This window comes from Mytilus edulis, chromosome 2, assembly GCF_963676685.1.
Source record: "Mytilus edulis chromosome 2, xbMytEdul2.2, whole genome shotgun sequence".
Taxonomy (NCBI): Eukaryota; Metazoa; Mollusca; class Bivalvia; order Mytilida; family Mytilidae; genus Mytilus; species Mytilus edulis.
In genome coordinates, this window is record NC_092345.1 from 79,009,977 (window position 1) to 79,034,475 (window position 24,499).

At 33.4% G+C, this 24,499-nt stretch overlaps 1 protein-coding gene across 1 annotated transcript; it reads left to right on the plus strand.

Annotated features, from left to right (window-relative positions):
• The first annotated feature begins 167 nt into the window (after positions 1-167).
• Positions 168-7,410, plus strand: LOC139513054 (endoplasmic reticulum chaperone BiP-like). Its single transcript, XM_071301166.1, has 6 exons — positions 168-452; positions 2,495-2,624; positions 2,982-3,461; positions 3,956-4,346; positions 4,696-4,845; positions 5,564-7,410. Exons 2-6 carry the CDS (start codon positions 2,497-2,499, stop codon positions 6,404-6,406), a joined length of 1,992 nt encoding a protein of 663 aa, XP_071157267.1. The 5' UTR covers positions 168-452; positions 2,495-2,496; the 3' UTR covers positions 6,407-7,410.
• Positions 7,411-24,499: the final 17,089 nt, after the last annotated feature.

Below are 24,499 nucleotides of genomic sequence, written 5' to 3' on the forward strand. Positions count from 1 at the left end.
AAAAAAAATATCCCTTAATTGAACCCCGATATGTTCGGTTATATTTTACGGTTATACTTAAGTTCGATTTAATTGTTTTAAATCTTAAAATAAAATGTTATATTTGAATGTCCGTCTTTCTTTAAAAATTAATAGTTATAATTATAAATTGTATTAAAAGAGTCATTGGTCATCGGGAAAAGTCGCGAATGACGTAGAAATTCTACGGAGTACGTGTCCTTGACTTGAATGAAGAGAAACCCACACGTTGACCAATCATATATCTACGGATGTAAATAATTAACCAATCAGCTTTCGACACGAATCGTAGTAAGGGAAAAAAGACGACACAATCGTGCACAAACGACATATCTGAAAGACTGGAAATTGAAGAAGCGACTAGTTAGAAAAGAGAAATAATCTCTTTGAAGAATTTGATTAACCAATAAGCCTTCTTATAATAGAGACACGCAGTAAGTAAAGTTACACACACAATCTATATTAAATTGCTTAGTTTTTTTGGGACACCGGCCGGTGTAAAATTTGCACCTACAGAAACAACGTGACAGTCTTTTTTGACAGCTGGATTAGTGTTATTAATTCTTGATTTGAGGATAAACATGTAATAAAGTTAACAGAAATGTTAATCCACCAATATTGTGGCCTTTAGTTTAATATCTTCATATAGAGTAGACACAATTTCCAAAACGAAAAATACAAGACTTTAAAAAGTACAAATTATAGATGAACAGTAAAACACAAAGTCGAAAAAGCACTGTGCACAGTACAAGCTGGCATTTACCAACTGTATTTAAGAACATACTCAAAGTACTATTATACAAAAACCAACAATTTGAAGTAAAGTAAAAGCAGCACCTTACAACTTAGACTTCTTGAAAGGCTATTACTATTAATGCTTTCATAACACTTCATGCTTGTATTTTCCTCCAAAGTTTATTATATTCTGAGTTCGTAATAATGGGGTGTATGTCATGGACATAAGCCAAATTAACAGGGTGTACTCAAAATTAAAAATGTCTGTCATACTAGAATTGCTATTATAATGTTGAGTATACAAATACAGGGGCGGATCCAGCCATTTTTAAAAGGGGGGGTTCCCAACCCAGAGTAAAGGGGGGGTTCCAGCTATATGCTCCCATTCAAATGCATTGATCGGCCAAAAAAAAAAGTGGGGGTTCCAACCCCCGGAAACCCCCCTCTGGATCCGCGCCTGAAATATTTGCAACTCGCCAGTCCAGATGAAATGTGAAAAAATTGGAAGCTGGAAAGTTGTAGCTAACAATTCAATAACTTTGATATTGTTTTTTTTTATTAGGGCTTAAATATTAAAGAATGACCTTTTCTTGTATAAATATTTAAAATATTATGTCCCATACTTAATACTAAAGCACTAAATCTATATCATCACTTATTTAAACCTTTTCTGGCAGTAATGTAAGACATACAAGTACATACATTTCTTGACAGCATATGTATATATGATATGCAGATCATATTCCAAATCAATATACAGAAACTAAATGCATCGGAATAAAGGATGTCATTAATAAATTAGACATTAAAAAGGAGGGTCATTTTTACACTAGGCAAAAAAAAATATGTGAGTTTCCTATTATATCTTAGAATAAAATAGGGTAGGTAGGATTTTTTACATTGAGTATGGGAGGGACATTCTGATTTTTACAGTGCTTATTGAAAACTGACCAAAAAAACTTAAGGGTAGGCTATTGAACTTGAAAAATAGGGAGGGTGGGTTAATAGCAAACATCAATATTTTTTTATTTGGCCCAACATTTCGCTTAATTATTACCCATATTTTTTAGCACATCCTTGTATGCCCAATAGAGGAAGTTAAATCCCACTCTTTTTGACTTTAAAGATCATTATTTAAGCTGTTATTTATATCCTTGTTTTCAAAATTCCAATAGGGAACATACCTTTTATAATTGTATAAATAAACCAATTTATTTATACGTTAAAACAAATGTTACAAACATTTATATTGTGATACAAAACAGTTTAATAAATCCCCCAAGCTTACAGTAAAATACATGTACTCCCCCTATTTAATTGGAAAATTCAGGGCACACAACTTTTTTCTCAAGAAAATTTTACAGCCTTAATTGACGAGGGACTTTGAAGTGCTCTTAACTTTTAATAAATTATTAGGGTCCTCACTAAGGGCAAGTCCATGGACTCTTCAAAATCTGTCTGGATTAACCATTTTAAAAACTGGCGAGTCCAAAGATGCATCAAGATGAATTTATTTTGTATAAACTAAACACACATATCATTATTTTACAGCAAAAGTTTAGAAGTAATCTAAATTTAATGTCATATCATAGCTCTAGCTATTAGGTCGGAGACTAAAATAAAAATTTGTATTGCAATAAAATATTCTTCTCCATGGAAGCGCCTTCAGAAATCCTTAGCGAGAACCCTTCCGTAATATCATTTATATATCAATGCTTTTGAACATTAATGTCTTTTGTAGGAATGAAGTTGATAGGATTTATAGCCCTTTTGGGTATGAGCTGTGTTATGGCCAAAGATGAAGAACCTAAAAAGGAAAAGGAAACTGTTGGTACAGTGATTGGTATTGATCTGGGAACAACTTACTCATGGTATGCAAAACAATATTATATATTTACAAGTTCCAGGGATGAACACTTATAACCTCAAATAAATCGACACAAGTACGGAAGTTGCATAAGAATTCTAAATGGAAATTTCTTTTTTTGGAGTTTGTACATGTACATTTATTCATCAATCATCATCAATGTAGGATTTTTTCATTCTTGAAAAAAAAATAATCTTGAAGTGCAGGACTAAATAGTTTGTTGAATTAAAAAATTCTAATTTTATTTGCCTATTAAAAACATTAGAACATTATATTGCAATTTGCTTATTGTATAAACATGTATATTTACCTACTACAATGTAAGTAGATTTTCATTAATCATGTTAATCTTTTATTACAGTGTTGGTGTGTTCAAGAATGGAAGAGTTGAAATCATTGCCAATGATCAAGGTAACAGAATTACACCATCATATGTGGCATTCACAGAGGATGGTGAGAGATTGATTGGTGATGCAGCTAAGAATCAGCTGACAACTAATCCTGAGAATACAGTCTTTGATGTTAAACGTTTGATTGGACGAGATTGGGATGACAAATCTGTCCAAGCTGACATCAAGCACTACCCATTCAAAGTTTTTAACAGAAACAGCAAACCAATCATTCAAGTCAATGTTGGAGATAGTCAGAAGAGTTTTGCACCAGAGGAAATCTCGGCTATGGTATTGGGAAAGATGAGAGATATTGCAGAAGGCTTCCTTGGTAAAAAAGTAACCAATGCTGTTGTCACTGTTCCTGCTTACTTTAATGATGCTCAGCGACAGGCCACCAAAGATGCTGGTGTCATTGCAGGTCTTAATGTCATGAGAATCATTAACGAGCCGTAAGTATGCAGTTTTTCTATCTTGTTTGTTTTATTAGGTTGAAAATCACTAGAATTTTATCGACCAATAAAATTGAACACCATGTATTCATACCAATATATACGTCATGTAACAAATGTATAATAGCAACAAACAAAAAATGTCATTAAACAATAATCAGTCAAGCTGCTGTTATCCAATTGATATATCAGTATAGTTGAATATGATAATGGTTTTATATGTATTTGGATATAAAGAATTTTGTGTCAACAGACGGAACAGATGTGATTTAAATAATTTGATAATTAAATTTGTTGACGATTAGCAATATATTTAAAACATTTTAATATGTTTCTAATTTTTTTTGTTGAATTATCAAAAGTCGTCTGAACTTTACAAATATTTAGTAAACATCTGACAATAATGTAGGAACATAATTAGATCAACTATTTTGATAGAAATTGAGCATGAATTAGTTTATGTTTGTAGTAAACATGCTGTGCCTCTATTTCAGAACTGCTGCTGCCATTGCATATGGTCTTGACAAAAGGGAAGGTGAAAAAAACATCCTTGTTTTTGACCTTGGTGGTGGAACTTTCGATGTATCATTGCTGACCATTGACAATGGTGTGTTTGAGGTTGTTTCGACAAATGGTGACACTCACTTGGGAGGTGAAGACTTTGACCAGAGAGTAATGGAACATTTCATCAAACTTTACAAAAAGAAGAAGGGAAAAGACATCAGAAAAGATAACCGTGCTGTCCAGAAACTTAGACGTGAAGTAGAAAAAGCAAAGAGAGCATTGTCATCTGCCCATCAAGCCAGAATTGAAATTGAATCCTTGTTTGAAGGAGAAGATTTCTCTGAAACTTTAACTAGAGCCAGATTTGAAGAACTTAACATGGTAAGCATGTGATATGTCATCCAATGTATTGAGTGCTAAAGGGGAACATAGCAGAAACTTCACTGCTTAGCTCACATGGCCTTTAATTAGTTTAAGCGGTTGTATAACCAATTTCAATGTCGCCTTTTGGTAATCTCTTAATGTATTTAATTGACAGTATATTAATATTCAGAAAACAAAATAATTTGGCAAATACAAAGTGGACGTTTTACTACAAAGATTATAATGACAAAATTAGAAAATTCCAATGTTAAAAGTTAACAATATATGTAATGTCAATCATGCTACTTATGACAACATTTTTAAAAGTATTTACTCCAAACAACCAATGTTTTATTGTTTTTTACAGGACTTGTTTAGATCTACAATGAAGCCAGTCCAGAAAGTAATGGAAGATGCAGATATGAAGAAAGAAGAAATTGATGAAATCGTTCTTGTTGGTGGTTCTACCAGGATTCCAAAGATCCAACAGCTTGTCAAAGATTATTTTAATGGAAAAGTAAGTGCATTTCCATTTCATCAGATATTATCTTAGGCCAAAAATAATAGATATAAGATGTGGTATGAGTGTCAATGAGACAACTTGCCATCCAAGTCAAAAGTTGTAAAAGTTGACCATTATAGGTTAGTACAGTCTTCCAACATAGAGCCTTGGCTCACATCGAAACAGAAAGCTATATGAAACCATTCAAACAGGACATTTACAGACAGTGGTAAGGTGAAAAATTAACTGAAGTGTCAAAAACTAAGTAGAAATTGTCAATAAGATTAATCAATTGCCTGATTCATTTTAATTTTCACAACTGAATATGACAACTCATGTGATGAAATTAACTCTGCTGCCATTTTATTCAAACCAATATAAACATGATAAACCTAAATAAATACTCCAATCATTAAAAATACATGTCAACTTGTACCACAGTAAGAAGCACTACAAGACATGTTCATGTCTGACATTATTTTGGGTCATTTAGACAAGCTATTGTATTGTGCCCGACTAAAACTCTTGACTAAAGTTATCCAAAAAAAAATTGCTTTAATCTGAACGCTAGTTCGTGAAGACAATTTACCGGAATTTTTAAAGACTATTTGAAGGAAGATTAATCTGACTTGAAGCATATTAAAATATTGATTTATATTATTTGCAAAAGGATTTTTTTTAAATTGAAGTTAGGACATCAAATTTTAATATTGTTTTATTGTTTTTTTTAAAGGAACCTAACAGAGGTGTAAACCCTGATGAAGCTGTTGCTTATGGTGCTGCTGTCCAGGCTGGAGTTCTAGGAGGGGAGGAAGATACAGGGGACTTGCTCTTGTTGGATGTCAATCCATTAACCATGGGTATTGAAACCGTCGGTGGAGTCATGACCAAACTTATCCCAAGAAACACTGTCATTCCAACAAAGAAATCTCAGGTATTCTCTACAGCTGCAGACAATCAACCAACAGTAACAATTCAAGTCCTAGAAGGTGAACGTCCAATGACCAAAGACAACCATCAACTTGGTAAATTCGACCTGACTGGCATTCCACCAGCACCAAGAGGTGTACCACAGATTGAGGTTACCTTTGAAATTGACGTAAATGGTATCCTGAAAGTAAGTGCTGAAGACAAAGGTACAGGAAATAAAAATAATATCGTAATTCAAAATGACAATAACAGATTATCTCCCGATGACATTGAACGTATGATAAATGATGCTGAAAAATTTGCAGATGAAGATAAGACAGTAAAAGAAAAAGTAGAAGCTAAAAATGATCTAGAAAGTTTTACATACAATCTTAAAAATCAAATAGGTGATAAAGAAAAATTGGGAGCAAAATTAAGTGATGATGATAAGAAAACAATTGAAGAAGCTGTAGATGAAAAAATTAAATGGTTGGACAGTAATCCTGATGCTACAACTGAAGAACTTAAAGAACAAAAGAAAGCTTTAGAAGAAATTGTCAATCCAATTGTAAGTAAAATTTACCAAGGGGCTGGAGGTGCTCCACCACCAGGAGGCGAAGGAGGAGAGGGAGGTGATGAAGAAGGATCAGAGAAAGACGAATTATAAAAGTGACTCAATTTAGGATCATACATTTTAATTATTTATTATTAACACTATTATTGTGATAGGGTTCTTTTTGTTTTCCATCAAAATCTGGTCTCAAGTTACAAGGTGAAGGTTACATGTTCAATCCAAACAATTACATGGTTCATTTAAACATTTGAAGTGAACATTGATTTTCACAAAATAGCATAGCCTTTAAGTTGGCCAAAAAAAACCAATAGTGCTGCTTAGTGCATAATTTTCTTCATTTAATTTGAATGATTTTCAGACCAGACAAAAAGAACTGCAACATGTGCAGTTCACTCAAAGAGTATTCTGTTTAAAATCACCCTTGCTGGTGTTAGTGAATCACTGTGAAACCAGGTGATTGCTGGTGATCAATCAGATTAAAATACAGATCCAGTGCCTGTACAAGGATCTGACAAAACGGCTGATACTTTTTGTTCTGGTGATGATTTCTGGCTCTAAATATTTGAGGGTGTAAATTGGTTACCAAACAGGAAGTAGATCATTGTCAGTTCCTTGTATGTGAAGTGTGGTCATATGATCTGTATTCCAATAAGATTGAAAGCAGGTGATTAAAGAGAGATTACTTGGATTAATAATCCTGTCGCTTTAATATCTTGGAATATACAAAGAAGTTTTTAGAATGATTTTCCAACTAAATCACCTTGTATCATATGTAATGTATCAAGGCACTACTGTGTTGTGTATCTCATTTTCATTACGAGTGGAAGTTTGGCTCAATACCAGTCTGAGAGTGATGCATAAAGTTCATATTTTGTTACTCGGTATGAATGATATAGATACTTTGTATATACAATATGTTTATACATTTTGTTAGGAATAGTACAACTAGCAGATGAGTGAATGTGTATAAATGTGTTTGATAGTGCAATAATTTGTGTGTAAACTTTTGAAGTAGAGAGGTAAAAATGGTTTTATGAATGTAAATATATATGTAAGTTACATGATATGTTATGAATAAAGTTTATTGTTTGTAAAAAGTTTTTTTTTTAGCCACATGAATGGGCTAGTGGGGTCCTTCAGTTCTTCAGTCCATTTATAGGCTATTCAAAATACAATAGAATCTGATTTTCAGTTTGGCCTTAATTTTTTATTGCATGTTGAGAATTACAATGTAGTATGATAAAGACTGCATTTTGACACTTGAAGGATTAGAAAAGCTTTTTTTATTCATTTTGTAGTCCAATTAATACTTTACTAGTAGGGAACTTTAAATAAGTAATACAAAATTTAGAAAACAAGTTGCAGTGTTTCAATGTTTGTGTAGATATAAGAAAAGACCTGCAGAAGAAATTTAACCATGAAATAAAAAATCATATTTCATAGATATATAATGAGTGGCAAATAGGCATCGCATAGACTATTGGTTTGCTCTTTGTTGAAGCTCTTAAAATGGCCTATAGTTGTTAACTTCTATTTAATTTGGTGGAGTGCTATCTCATTCGCAATTGTAGCACATTTGTTTTTTCCTTGACAGAGTCAAACAGTGAGACTTGTTTACACTGTTTCCAGCAGCAGCATACACAAGGTATTAGTTTGTGATTAGGTCAGCTTAAGGGGAACCACTAGTGGTAGGTCAATCATATTTGGTATGAAGTTGTAATAGATTGGCACATCGTATTTCAATGGAGATTATTTGGACATGCCCCCTTGGTCGTGGTGTATTGCCTTTGAAACTTGCCTAGTTTTGCAAGTATTAGTTTGTGACTAGATCTCTTCATGGAGAACTAGTGGAAGGTCAATCATAATTGTTTGATATCCATTTGTTATAGCATTGGCACATCTTGTTTCCATGGAGATTGGTTGGCCCTCTACATTCAGTCAGGGTTCATTGACTGAATTTTTAGCTCACCTGGCCCTAAGGGCCAAGTGAGCTTTTCTCATCACTTGGCGTCTGTCATCCGTTGTCGTTAACTTTTACAAAAATCTTTTCCTCTGAAACTACTGGGCCAAATTTAACCAAACTTGGCCACAATCATCATTGGGGTATCTAGTTTTAAAAATGTGTGGCGTGACCCGGCCAACCAACAAAGATGGCCACCATGGCTAAAAATAGAACAATGGGGTAAAATGTAGATTTTGGCTTATAACTATGAAAGCAAAGCATTGAGAGCAAATCTGACACGGGGGTTAAATTGTTTAACAAGTGAAAATCTACCTGCCTTGAAATTTTCAAATGAATCCGACAACCAGTTGTTGGGTTGCTGCCCCTGAATTGGTAATTTTAAGGAAATTTTGCTGTTTTTGGTTATTACCTTGAATATTATTATAGATAGAGATAAACTGTAAACAGCAATAATGTTCAGCAAAGTAAGATCTACAAATAAGTCAACATGACTGAAATGGTCAGTTCCTTTAGGAGTTATTGCCCTTTATAGTCAATTTTTAACCATTTTTCGTTAATCTTAAATATCTTTTACAATAATCTTCTCCTCTGAAACTACTTGGCCAAATTAATCCAAACTTAGCCACAATCATCTTCAGGGTATCTAGTTTAAAAAATGTGTCCGGTGACCCGGCCATCAAATCAAGATGGCCACCACGGCTAAAAATAGAACATAGGGGTAAAATGCAGTTTTGGGATTATAACTCAAAAACCAAAGCATTTAGAGCAAATCTGACATGGGGTAAATTTGTTTATTAGGTCAAGATTTATCTGCGAAGAAATTTTCAGATGAATCGGACCACCCGTTGTTGGGTTGTTGCCCCTGAATTGGTAATTTTAAGGAAATTTTGCTGTTTTTGGTTATCTTGAATATTATTATAGATAGAGATAAACTGTAAACCGCAATAATGTTCAGCAAAGTAAGATTTACAAATAAGTCAACATGACTGAAATGGTCAATTGACCTCCTAAGGAGTTATTGTCCTTTATAGTCAATTTTTAACAATTTTCATAAAATTTGTAAATTTTTATTAACATTTTCCACTGAAACTACTGGGCCAAGTTTATTATAGATAGAGAAAATTGTAAGTAGCAAGAATGTTTAGTAAAGTAAGATCTACAAACACATCACCATCACCAAAACACAATTTAGTCACGAGTCCATCTGTGTCCTTTTTAATATGCACATAGACCAAGGTGAGCAACACAGGCTCTTAAGAGCCTCTAATTATAGATAGCGATAAACTGTAAACAGCAATAATGTTTAGAAAAGTAAGATCTACAAAAAAAATCAACATGACCAAAATGGTCAGTTGACCCCGTAAGGAGTTATTGCCCTTTATAGTCAATTTTTCGTAAATTTTGATATCTTGTACAAAAATCTTCTTCTCTGAAACTTAGACAAATTTAACCAAACTTGGCTGCAATCATCATTAGGTATCTAGTTTAAAAAATGTGTCCTACCCTGCCTGCGAAACCAAGATGCCCGACATGGCTAACAATAGTACATAGGATAAAATGCAGTTTTTGGCTAAAATCTCACAAACTAAAGCATTTAAAGCAAATCTGACGAGGATAAATTTGTTTGTCTATCTGCCCTGAAATGTTCAGACCAATCAGGCAACCCGTTGCTGGGTTGCTGCCCCGGAATTGGTAATTTTCAGAAAATTTTGCAGTTTTTGGTTATCTTGAATATTACTATTGAGATAAACTGCAAACAGCAATAATGTACAGCAAAGTACGACCTACAAATAAGTCAACATGATCAAAATGGTCAATTAACCCCTTCAGGAGTTATTGCCCTTTATAATCAATTTTTAACAATTTTCGTAAATTTTGTAAATTTTGTAAGTTTTTATTCGTTTATGATATGCACAGAGACCAAGGTGAGCGACACAGGCTCTTTAGGGTCTAGTTTTCACAATTAACATATTGAAGTAATGCTATTTAAAGTAATTTGTTTTTTCTTTCATTATAACAATTTACCTTTAACTTTCATTGTAAACAGTTAATTATATTATATAACCTGTGAATTGCAGTGCAAGTCATTTCTTAGTAAACCATTTATCTTCTAGATACCAAATGCTGAAGTGTATATATTACCGAAAAGTTTCAAGATGTCAAAATAAGTCACTTGTAAGATTCCAATAGACGTTGTTTCGATTTGTTAGCAAGTGTTAGTTTATAATAAGTTCAGTTAAGAGAAATCACATAGTTCATGATGTCAATTCGGTGATATTTGGTTTGGGGTTTTATTAGCTTTGCCCCAAGTTTAGATTCCATCTGGATATTGTTATGCTCAACACAATGAAGTATAATAAAATTGAGAATGGAAATGGGGAATGTGTCAAAGAGACAATAACCTGATCACAGAACAGACAACAACAGAAGGTCACCAATAGGTCTTCAATGCAGCGAAAAATTCTCGCACCCGGAGGCGTTCTTCAGCTGGCCCCTAAACAAATATATATACTAGTTCAGTGATAATGGACGCCATGCTTAACTCAAAATTATACACAAGAAACTAAAAGTAAAAAAATAATACAAGACTAACAAAGGCCAGAGGCTCCTGACTTGGGACAGGCGCAAAAATGTGGCGAGGTTAAACATGTTTATGAGATCTCAACCAACCCCCTATACCTCTAGCCAATGTAGAAAAGTAAACGCATAACAATACGTGCATTAAAAGTCCGTTCAAGAGAAGTTTAGAGTCCGATGTCAGAAGATGCAACAAAAGAAAATAAACAAAATTACAAAAATACATAAATAACAACAGACTACTAGCAGTTAACTGACATGACAGCTCCAGAACTCAATTATAAACTGATTGAAAGATTATGTCTTCATCATATAAACATCAGGCACAATCCCTCCCGTTAGGGGTTTAGTATCATACCATCACAAAATATATGAGGAAGAGCATAACCCGTGTCACGGTGCTTGTCTGTCCCAAATTCATGTGTTTGGTTTTGATGTTGTATTTGTTTTTCTCGTGGGATTTTGTCTGATGCTTGGTCCGTTTCTGTGTGTGTTACATTGTAGTGTTGTGTCGTTGTTCTCCTCTTATATTTAATGCGTTTCCCTCAGTTTTAGTTTGTTATCCCGATTTAGTTTTTTGTCCAGTTTGAACAACGGTATACTACTGTTGCCTTTATTCATACCGATGTAAAGCCACAGTGAACCCCCCGATTATTATTATTTTTTCCCTTAAAAATACATGGATACAAATAAATCTTCGGCTTTGACAATCCCGCCGATTATTATAAATTCTACAATCTTCGGCTTTTCAAAATCTATGGCTTTTTCAAAATCTACGGCTTTTCAAAATCTTCGGCTTTTTAAAATCTACGGCTTTTCAAAATCGTCGGCTTTTCAATATCTACAGCTTTTAAAAATCTTCGGCTTTTCAATATCTACGGCTTTTTAAAATCTTCGGCTTTTCAAAATCTACGGCTTTTCAAAATCTACGACTTTTCAAAATCTTCGGCTTTTTAAAAATCTACGGCTTTTCATAATCTTCGGCTTTTAAAAATTCACCGACGATTATTATCATAAAATGTAGACGCGGAACGTGTGCGGAACAGAGAAATACATTCGAAACTCTCTAGATTTGCATATTCTGGCCGCTATTACAAGAAATTTTGAGATAGGTAGGTGTTTTTTTGACAACTGAAAACCTTAAACACGCAAGCATGCGCGTAGCTACGTTTACGTCAAAACGCCCGGGCGTACACTTGAATTTGGTAAAAAAAAAAATATTTTCATCTAAATGAAATTAAAAGAATTGGTTCACAGTACGTCAACCTTTCTTCAATGGCTTGTAATTACAAATAAGAGTGACGAAAATTAGTATCATATTATACATTTTTTTCATTTTCTGTCTCGTGAAATCTTTACTCACTTTCCTTTTTCAAGCAATTCATTATGTGCTAAGATTCGATATGTGGTTTACATTTTTTGTCAAGCCATTGAAATATGTCGCGAAAACGAGACATTTCGATCCTAAACCTCGTCGGCGGTGCCAATATTACAACTACACATGTATGTATGAACATATATGTTCAGTATGCGGTTAAAGTTTTAAGATATCAATAACTTTGTCAAACCTTCGTAAAATTTTACGCTAGCTGGACAAAAACTGTTCATGGTCATAATGACGAAATCCATATTTCATGGATAAAGGGATTTTTTTTTGCATTTAAAGTTTATGGTTAGAATTTGTTACCTATCAATTACTTTGTTAAACCTTCGTCGAATTTAATGAAACTTTCTTGATTTTTTTTCATGGTTCATTTTTTAATCAAAATTATTGTCGTTCATTTTTAAGTTTTATTCTGTGCTTTCTTTACGCAAGTTAAATCAGACGATCAGTATTTTTTTTTAAAAAACGTTTATTTCGAGCGACATTGATGTGTGTTTTGTAGACGAAACGCGCGTCTAGCGCAAGGGCGAAATTCAATCCTTGTATCTATGATGATTTAATTTACATGATAAATTTATAAACCTCCATATTTTGTCATGAAACTTGTGCAGAAATAAATATTCCTGACCAAGAAATAATATCTAAAGAAAATATTTCATTCGTTTAAATCCTGTAATGGACTGATAAATGAATATACTTTTCGCGGGGAGAAATCCCAGGCGAGAACCAGGTTTCCATTAAGAACTCTTTACAAGGGAGTAGGGTAAGGACCGATTTTGGCCTCAAAATGCAGGTTCATTTGATGAAAGATTTTGGACACTTTTTAAACACTTAAGTGTCTACTCCAGTCGATTCAATTAGTTTATGTGAAAGATTTGAACATATTTAGCCATTAAAGACGCTTAAACTCAAGCTTAAATATAAAAAATCTATCAAATATTATAAAGAATGAACACAAATGCGGTCACTTCCATTTCAGACGAAAACCGTCTTAAAAAATAAACAAAATGTTAAGATTTCGAAGATTTCGGTTATTTAGCGCCATGACTTAATTATGCTAATACCCGATACATATGCATGTGCACAGCCAATATTTATGCAACAGTAGTATTTCACTTTCCATTAAACAGCTAAAAAAATTATATTTTAACAATTTTGTAAAACTGCTATATATTTTTGGACCAAAAAGGAGTCTAACTGGGCCTTCTCCTTTTGGTATTGCACCTGGACAACTCAGAAAATTAATTATTACATGTTCATTTACTACATTTGCACATAAAATGTGCTTTAAATGTGGATTGAGTGCTTTACCCACGGTTCCCTTTAATCATATTTTAAAGTAACTGGTTTGGACCAAGTTTTGCTCCAAATTAAGCCAATGAGAGTTATTAGATTCTAAATAAACACAATGAATAGATTAAACATAAAAAATAAACCATTTTGAATCTAAGAATAAGAATAAGAATAAGAATTTTATTAGTATAAAATCCAAACAATAGGATTGTTACTAAAATATATGACAAAAACAAACAAACAGACAGTGGCATATTAAATACAAAACGATAGTCATTAAACACTACAAACATGTAGCATTGAAAGAAAAACAAAACCATAGATTATTAGTATTAATTATAATACTATTTTTGACAGCATGCCTCCTCTTTAAAATTATCATCAATTAAAATATTATGCTTATGTTACAAAAAATATGTTATAATATATATAACATTATAAGTTGAGCCATCAATTACACAGTTCATATATTGACATTATGATTGTTTCTTTCATTATACATTTCACTTATGTAGTTAACAATGATAAGTAAAATATCACATTCTTCGCAGGAAAATATAAATTCAAATTTGTTTTCTTCACTCATTGAATTAAAACAGGGGACAATTCTAGATATTTCATCAAACATTTTGATCCTAGTTTTATTAATTTCTGAACATGTTATGATAAAATGAAATTCATCTTCAACCTCTTTATGGTATCTAATCTAAAGAATGTTGTTATTGATCAGTTTTCAATGAGAGGAATGCTATGTCATTCTCGATAACTCCTAAACTTCAGGAGGCCTCCGCTTATCCACTACCGGCAGGTTCTTTGGCCTGGACCCGCTTGGGCCTTCAGGCCCGCACCGAGGTTCGGGCGTACACGTAAAAATGACCTAGCTACGCCACTGTTTTGAATAGTTTACATGTTTAAATATTGCCATTTGCATTCAATATTTGCATTTCACGTTTCTTACATGCATGTTAGAAGCGAGTTTAAAACATTGTTACTGATTTTCAAACTTCAAAAAAAGCCGATTCGTCAGCTTGGCAGGATTTCTGTTCAAATATTCTTTATATCATTTAAGAACATACTCGGTTTCGCCATGGACTTAAATCTTCATAAAACATGACCAAGTATTGTCTAACCTATAAATAGAAAAATAGGTTGAAGTTTATGTACCTAGTTCATAAACATAGAATATTCAGCACTATAAATACATACAATGCATATATCATTTTGTTATGCAAAAGGTTTGCCCAGCTACTAGGAAGTTAATCATTTTAGCCGCAAACGGAGATTGGTTAGAAATTTACTTATATCAACTTCACCTGCATATGGGAAATACATTTTCAAATTATTCGGTATTCTAGAGCTTGCAGCTGCTGAGCAGAAAGTTGATTTACCAGGGTTATGTCAAAGAACGTTTCGTTCTTTTTCTAAAAAGAAGATAATCGGAAGTTACCAAGACCTTGTTGATAAATACTTGGACTGTTAGTATAATAGTCCCAGATAAATATTCATTATCAACATCACAAATAATACACGATGGTTTTGAAGTAAAGATTCTATCTTGCTGTAAAACCAGCATGAGGGAATTCCCATACAAAGTCAGGAATATGACATTTGCTTTCCATTCGTTAGATGTGTTTGAGCTTTTGATTTTGGCAATTGATGAAAGATTTTCCGTTTGAAATTTTTGGAGTTCGGTATTCGTGCTATTTTACTTATATGTAAACAATCGCATTTAATTGGCATCGGTCGTCGATTTTTATTTTCCAAACTAGTTTTAGAATCATATTGCCGCCTATCAACCAAAATGGCCGCAGTGCAAAAAAAAAAACCCCTAACTAAGTATCAGAATCATTCTGATATCTTGAAACTTATTTTTTTAAATACTAAATTAATGAGTTTTCCGATTTCTGTAGAGAAAAAGTGTGTAATAAATGATTCCTGCTGCTCTAACATTTTTCATGTTTATTAGGAAGTGTTTTCTTGTAATATTGCAAATGCGTGATGACAAATGCTCCGGTAGAATATGGAATATCATGGGATTCTGCGACTCCAGCTTTATACACACACTAGAAAGTGATTGTGAAAATGACATACATAAAGTGATATTTAAAAAAGGTAAATGCTTATTTCTCTCAATCAATGCTTTACAAAATACAGCTATTTTTGCTCCCTTTTTTTGGAATGGCGCTGTTAGTTGTTCTTTCACTTATAAGTTTTGAATTTCCCCTTGGTATCTTTCACCAATGTTTATGCACCTGACAGGAAATGATAACTCAATTGTAAATTTGGATCAAGAACATACAACACAAGGACGACTGGTATATCGTTTAATAAATTTTTATTGCTTAACGCTCAGATTCAAATATTCCTTGCATTTTCCAAACGAAAAAAAAAGCAAACAATTTTAAAATAAGTTAAAATAAGTTAGGTTGATTTGGATGGAGAGCAAAAAATTTGGACTATCGAAATATGAGAAAATTTGGATTAGTGATTTTTGTTTGCCTTGTAACTGTCACCGAGATATTCACAAAAAAACTGTTACGAAGGATGTTTTAATACCGTACAGAGTATAGAAATAATCAGACAAGAGGCGTTCGAAGTATGGTTACCGTACAGAGTATCATGAGAAATAATCAGACACGAGGCGTACGAAGGATGTTTACCGTACAGAGTATAGAAATAATCAGACACGAGGCGTACGATCGGATGGATGTAATCATATTTTTAAACCTAAGCCAAACCTGCAAGTTCAAGGACTGAGAAAGACTGCACAATTAAACTATTATACCCTTTTACTTTGTAACAGAATAAAGATTGACGGTTTGACTGTGAACAATACCAGTTTAAAAGAATATTCAAATTTGGCAGCAAATCTCGATGAAATGTAAAACACATACAATTTTGAGCCTTTTCCCCTTTTTAAACAAGCACGGTTACTTATGTTTTATTTATAAATCTTTTAAAATAGTAGTTGTCTAATTAAACATAAATTGTATCTGAAAATCACACAAAAATAACATAAAGTAAAGATATTACAACTCCCCCGTGATTTAACTTTTCACAGATTACTATCAAGTTTACTTTAACACATAGGATTGTATGGTGACACGTTTGGTCTGAACTAGTTAACATAATTCAAGTATCATAGGCACCACCACACTAAATAATGCTCAACTGATACGATAACAAACACATTGATCAGTTGTTAGAAATACGCAAAGTTAATAACGTTAATAAAACAGGACTTTCATTATGAAGTGTAAAAGAAGTAATAGCAGTACACACTTATGCGTGTTATCTAACCAGATGTCGCACCAATAAGCTTGTTTCCATATCATTTGAATATCGGCTTGTTGAGTATCATCATAATGTGTAATCAACTAAAAAACTTAACATTGTCATTAAAAATGTAGCATTAAAAACATGACAAACTCGAAGCTCTAGATATGTAGGTACGTCTTCTGTTCTTTCATTAGAATATTTATAAAGCTGATATGGATATTCGTCTATAAAACACTAAACAACCACAACACATCATATCTAGTGGTGAACATAATCAACAACACACAAGAATAGATCGTGGCCATACAATTCTACCACATGACAAGCTCCAATTCTCAACACTTTTTGTTGTTTCCCCTTTTATCACAGTTCAAATTAAAATAGTTCTAATTTAATTGCTAAAATCAGAGGAGGCACTTTGTAATGCTTAGGATGGAAGAAGAAAAAACAAATATCACAGTTATATATACATGTTTGTATCGTTTAACCCAACAAGATTTGATACTTTTATTATTTGTTAACAAGTGTGGACACAGATGAGTGTGGATAGTATGTTTGAATGTTTGACAGTGTTTTATGATAAATGTAGTTCTATGATTTTCCTATATGTGTTATTAACTGTGTTGCACGATGACAACCAACCGGAGCATTAGGAGTATTGTTAATTTTATATGTAGTTTAGTTTTTATGTTCAAGACAGGCATGGAAGAGACACTAATTGCATTAGTTACCAAATGATTATGATAGAATATGTTCCACATCTTTGATTTTGGATACATTTTATAGCTAGGAGAGCAACACATAATAAGTTCAATTTTTCGTGATTTTTTTAAATTGGGAGTTGATATCTGAGAACATGATATAAGGAGCCTGTAATTCAGTGGTTGTCGTTTGTTTATGCGTTACATATTCGTTTTTTCTTTATTTTTTGTACATAAATAAGCGTTATTTTTCTCCTTTGAATTGTTTCACATTGTCATTTTGAGACCTTTTATAGCCGACTATGCTGCATTAGCTTTGCTCATTGTTGAAGGGTGTGTGGCGACCTGTAATTGTTAATTTCTATGTCATTTTGGTCTGTTGTGGAGAATTGTCTCATTGGCAATCATATCACATCTTTTTTTATATGTATTTGCTAACTATTTGTATGGTTCTATTTATATATACTGAGTGCCAATGAAAACGCAACACTTGGTTTTTCAAAAATAAAATTTATATTAGAAATCATGATCTTTCAAAATGAATTGTTCTTGAAAATTAACAATTCTAACAATAGATCGATATCAAACAAAAATGTTTCATTGTCATCTTTCGGGCGCAATAGATAAACGAAACATCCAATGTCGAATCATCAAATCACAGTCCTAACAAAAAATGTTACAACCCTGTTGTGCAGCGCAATCTCGACAGCGCCGCGGAATTGATCATCCCGGACGTTTAATGTGATCTCGAGGAATGTTATTCCACTTGTCCCGCAAAGCAAACTCAAGCTGACTTTTTGATATTGGTGGTGGTTTTCATCGTCTAAACCATGTCAAATCTGATGCAAAATTTGCTCTATCGGACCTAAATCTGGCGAAACGCATGACTTTTGGCCAAGGCGGGTGCCAAACGTCTATGTAACCACCACTGACGATTTTTGGTACATAATGAATGATTTTTGGTCTACAGAATTCGATGTTTACGCCAGACGGCCATTAAGATGTCTGCTGTGGTGTTCTTTAACTGTTGAATTTCTGCGCAAATGGTGCTTTACTGAAATTGCTTCAGAGGATCTACCTTGACTACCATTGAACTCTCGTGACCTTTGGACATCCATCAGAGTTGATATCGGATATGTTAAAGACCAAATGTATCGGTTTTGCTGAGCGTTTCTTGCTTTTTGAACCCCGGGATGTGGCTTATCATTAACTGATCCATTTTTGTTGAATTTGTGGATGATTTGGGTTATTGTAGAGTCTACAGTCTTCTCAAAATTGTATGCTGTGAAAGGCTTCATTGGATCAACTGCATGTCGCTGGTTGTCAGAAAGTCCTGGCATTTACTCAGATGTTTATTGCAGTTTCCTTACAATAAGGGCGGGAAAATTCATGACATTAGCCAAGCTTTAAATGACAAAATCGTGAAAATGGTGCGTATATTGAAAAGCGGTGAACTCGGTTTATGTCCGTTCAAAATAACCCTTATTTCGCATTTGTTCCAAAAATCACCCAACCGTAAAGTTGTCGACAATTGTCTTTAAAGTCATTTTCAACCAACTTTACAAAGTTCTAATATAAAATAAATAAAAATTATCAGACTTTTTTGAAAAACAAAAGTGTTGCGTTTTCATTGGCACTCAGTATATCTTTGTGGTGGCTTGTCAGTATCATTAGTAAAACACTTTAAAATGTTGAATTGATCCACAGATTAGAAGAAATTTATTGGATTTTAGTAATGACAATGCCTAACATGATGCTTGGGCCTGATGAGCTAGAAAGTAAGCTTCTGTGCTGTTTTCTATCAATTCTTTGATAATATCTCCTTCAAAGCTGGTGAAAGCAAAACAAATTTGGTCAATGGACAAATAATGTTTGGTTCAAACAAAAAATAAAATGCTTTTATCTCCCTGTTACTTACATTGTACATAGAAATGATAATACATTGGTTGTCTGTAAAATCTTTACTTCACAAAGAATGAATTGCATAACAATGAACCGAGCTCAAAGCAAAGCACTTTAATAATACACTTAGACAGAGAGCTCAATCCAGTGATATACTTTGTACTACAGGTCCTTCGTGAACATCCATCAACCAGAACCATATCTCAATAACATGCCATTCTACATGGTTGGATCAGAAGTCCTGAAAAAGACATGATTTTTTTTTTATCGTATTTAAAGTATATATGCATAGGTTAAAACTTTCACAAATTTGAGGTATAATCATTCAGTGTCTGGCAACTATCAATCGCTTCATGCACAAACTGATATAGGTTGAGCATGAGTGCCCTCTGTTGGAAATAAAAACATACCTCCACCTAATTTTAGTAAACTGATGAAGAAACATTCAAAACTATAAAATGTTATCCAAGACTTGTCAGTGTCTATATATAGCTATTCACCATCGCCACTGAATCAGTGATATATGTACACATAAATACATGTAAGACTAAAATTAAAGTACATATATAAGACTAAAACTGACATTCAGTCTTTACCTTCATTCCCCAAGTCCTGTTCAAATCTAATTCATGATAAAATAAAATTACAACCAATGAAATCAAAGGCGAATTAAGAGCCCCCCCCCCCCGTCTGGAAAAATATGGTTGATTATTTAGAGGACCACTGGAGCATGATCAGAGTGGGCCCTCTCTTAGGCAGTCAGTTGGCACGCACTTATGAAAATTTCTGGATTCGCCACTGGAAATATCCCTCTAATAGACTAGCATTTAAATCCCAGTTTTCTAATATGGTAGCTAGGTGGAACCTAAAACTAAAAAATTTGAAAAAAATATTTTAAATATATTTCAAATGCATGTATATGTGATAATATAAATTCTCCAGATTTCACTGTATTTTCCCTTTTGATGTTTTTCAACTACAGCCAGTTTGGTGTGGGTTGATGTTTGATTGTTGTACATGTTATATATCGACATGAGATTTGTTTATATACATAATACTTATTTCCCTAAATTCAAATAAAATAGATGTGAGAAATTAAAGAAAACCATATGCAAATATTTTAAAAATAATTTGCATTTGTTCTGTTGATTGATAGTGGTACACATATGAAGAAATGGTGAAATCACTTATATATAGTTCTGATCAAAAATTTCATGATAGACATGCATGGTAAATAAGTAGTAGGTTGTTTGAAGTTTGCAGCATATTCAACTTTGAAAATCTTTTTCAGGTCTACAATCCATATAAAACTCTGTATATATGTGGTATAATTTCCAATGAGACAGCTTTCCAGAGGTTAAAATAACAAAGTAATTAAAGGCAACCATACAGCCTTAATAAGTGAGAAAAAAACAGTCTAGACATGTTAAGTAAGCAACAATTAATGTAATGGCCTGATTTGCAACTTATAAACAACAGGTTTGGAACCCTCCCCCCAAAAAAATCAGAGAGCAGATTGCTCTGACGGACACGATTGCCGTTGTTTCGTTGACACATGTACATGTATACATGTAGCTGGATAATATTATTTTCAAAACTAATTCAACTGCACATGTAAAATAGTTACAAAATAGCCAATCCCGGATAAAAGTGTATGAACAATGCGATTAGGCCTATTGTGTTTTATTTTTGTACTATCAATTCCAAGTTTACTTTCCACAGCAGTCATATCTTATCTTATCACCTATTTTCCTACGTTAATTCTAGGAGGAACCCCATTCCTAACTCTTTAAATATTTAATTTCCTTTCGGTCAGTGATCATGACTCCTTTCCGTACACATTTATCGGTTTAAATTTCGATCATTTTTAATATAATACACTTTATTGACAGAACGAGCTAATACTCGACGTATTGTTTTAATTCAGAATTCACGGAAGTTACTTCCAGAAGGGAGACAATTGGAAACAATAATATGGAAGACTCCATTTTGCCTGAAGGGGTGTTCTACGATGTGGACTATATTTATTTTCATTTAAATGATGCATATGATTTAAAATTATGCAACAATAATAACCTTCAATAGCAGACATACATCGAAAAGATCCCATGAGTTTAAAATTAATTAATTGAGTGGGGAATCCAGAGCAACCATTCAATCGAAAAACCCTCAAAGTCAAGAAAACTATACGCATGCGCATAATTTCCAAAAAAAACCTGGAGCAAGAACGTATATTAAATGTTTATTAAACGACCTAGATAGTTCTCTATTTCTTTATGGAAGTACAATCTCAAATATCAGTTTCATAAAGGTAAAATATAAGAAAAACTCCACTTCAGTTCTTATATGACAGAAATAGATTTATCGGAATTCAGAGAACTCTCGCATTTTATCAAACTGGGAATTCCCTCTAACGTGTTTCTAAATTTAGAAAAACACTAAATATAAATACTGCGTAATTCTGATTTTCCGTGTTGTTAAAAACACGCATATAAGTCAAGGGAATTATCAAACATGAAGATTATGAAAAGAACATTATAGGAAAGTTGTTAAAGTTCAATCCCTTTGTTTGTTTTTACCTTTAAAGCAAGACAATCATAAGAATCTGAGATGTTCCTTAATGTTTAGAATAAAACGATTGACGTGAGGGCAATGCTCTGAGCCACCAGTATAAGTCTACAGATTGCTTGAAAGCAATCGTATCCCAAAAATTGTTCCAATGAAGATAAAGGCAAGCCTGGAGGGGATTCATTACATTTGGAACAACTTTTCTGAAGGATGGATACGTATAAAAATTAAAATATGTAATAAGATTGCCAATAAGACAACTACCCACAAATGTTCAAATGACAAAGCAATTATAGGCAACCATACAGCCTTCAAAAATGAGGGAAACTGTCCCAACATGAAAAGTATACATTAATACAATTGAGAAGGGAAATGGCCTGATTCACAATTCCACTAATAAACAGGTCGGGAACATCTTCCCTTCAAATAAACCAGATGCTCCACAGGGCGCAGCTTGATACTACAGCAGAGGCCGAACCCTGAACAGTTGGGGCAAGTATGGACACAACATTAAAGCCTGATACAGCTCTGAATTTGGATTGTGATCAAATAGTCAAAACAGAATAGGTTTCCGACACAGAATGAATGTAGTCTAAGAACTTAAAACATTTAATATTAAATTGGACTTTTACCTATTGTGGTCCTTTATCCAAAAATCTTAATACATGGTTTGAGGCACTTGTCGCAGAAAAAAATCCCATAGACTTAGGGGTCGACCATTTGATATTCTGGGGAGGGGCAGGTGGATTTGTTTTTGATCGGTTATTTATTTTTGTAATCTAAGAGGACAAATTATTCATTTTCTGCACTAGTGAAGCAAGATTTTTCATTAAAGCAAGGGACTGATTATTCATTTTCACAACTGTTTTTATGATATTCGAAAAACATACAATTTTCAAATAATTTTTTTTATTATAAACAACATATTTGTGTTTCCTTTAAATTTTTATTTTGACTAGAACACACCCGCGAAATCGCGGGCATATACAGCCTGTGGACTGTTGTAGGATGATTTTTTGTAAAAAGATATTATGTATGGAGAATTTCATGAAAGGTATCAAAAGCCCTCTTCCTTTTTCCAAAGTCCGATATTTGTTTCCTTTCTGTTAAATTCAATTATTTCTCTTGTGTCTGGCCTCAGACCACAATTATTCTTCTCCTTTGCTACAATGCTTCTTTTGGTAAAAGTTAAATCAAATTAACAATTTGCACCGTTTCAAACATGAAATAAATGTAGCTGCTTAGACCATTATTAGTCTAATAAAATATGCATCTAGGACAATCCATCAGTGTTTTTTTCTTTTCTTTTGAGAGCCTTATTAACATGCCAATGGTAGGATATGAATCATGTATAAATGACTAAGGCTAATTTGAGGGGTGGTCGGAGGGGTCCTGATCCCGAAATCCCGGGCTTAAAACCATGAAATTCCGAGATGCAGAATTTAAAGAAATTCATATCCCGAAATCGAAAAATATATTCCCGGATCCGGTAAGGATCAATCCCCAAATCCCGAGCTTAAAAACAACCGATCCCGGCTCCCCGAAAAAGGTCCTCCCTACTTCTAATCTCTACCTTACTTTCATTTTTGCCAAATCACTATTTTCCCTTTCAACAATAAATTTTTATGCCCCATTTATGGGCATTATGTTTTCTAGTCTGTACATCCGTTCGTTTGTTCGTCCGTCCGTCCGTGTCTGTCCCGCTTCAGGTTAAAGTTTTTGGTCGAGGTAGTTTTAGATGAAGTTGATCATGTTTTTCTTATTTTAATATATATGCTAGTGATATGATCTCTTAATTAGTAAACATTTCAAAGAAAACAGTAGACAGAATCAGGGCCGACTTTCTATACTAACATACTAACATAGAAAGTCCCTGACAGACTACAGAGAGCTTAAAAACAACCGATCCCGATGCCCCGAAAAAGGACCTGCCTACTTCTAATCTCTACCTTACTTTCATTTTTGCCAAATCACTATTTTCCCTTTCAACAATAAATTTTTATGCCCCATTTATGGGCATTATGTTTTCTAGTCTGTACATCCGTTCGTTTGTTCGTCCGTCCGTCCGTGTCTGTCCCGCCTCAGGTTAAAGTTTTTGGTCGAGGCAGTTTTAGATGAAGTTGAGCATATTTTTCTTATTTTAATATTATATGCTAGTGGTATGACCCCTGAATTAGTAAACATTTCAAGGAAAACAGTAGACAGAATCAGGGCCGACTTTCTATACTAACATACTAACACAGAAAGTCCCTGACAGAATACAGAGTCTCTATATATTAAAGTAGTATAATCGTAGTTTACATGTTGATAAACGCGAAAAATAATTGTCTTCTCTAAGGAGGTATAATAGTTGTGGTTCTTGCGGTCTAAACACCATGATATGAAACGCGAAAAATAATTGTCCTCTCTAAGGAGGTATAATAGTTGTGATTCTTGCGATCTAAACACTATATATATTATGATATGGAGAACGCTCTGAAAGGCTTATTTTTTTTCCATTTGTGTTATCCATCATACGA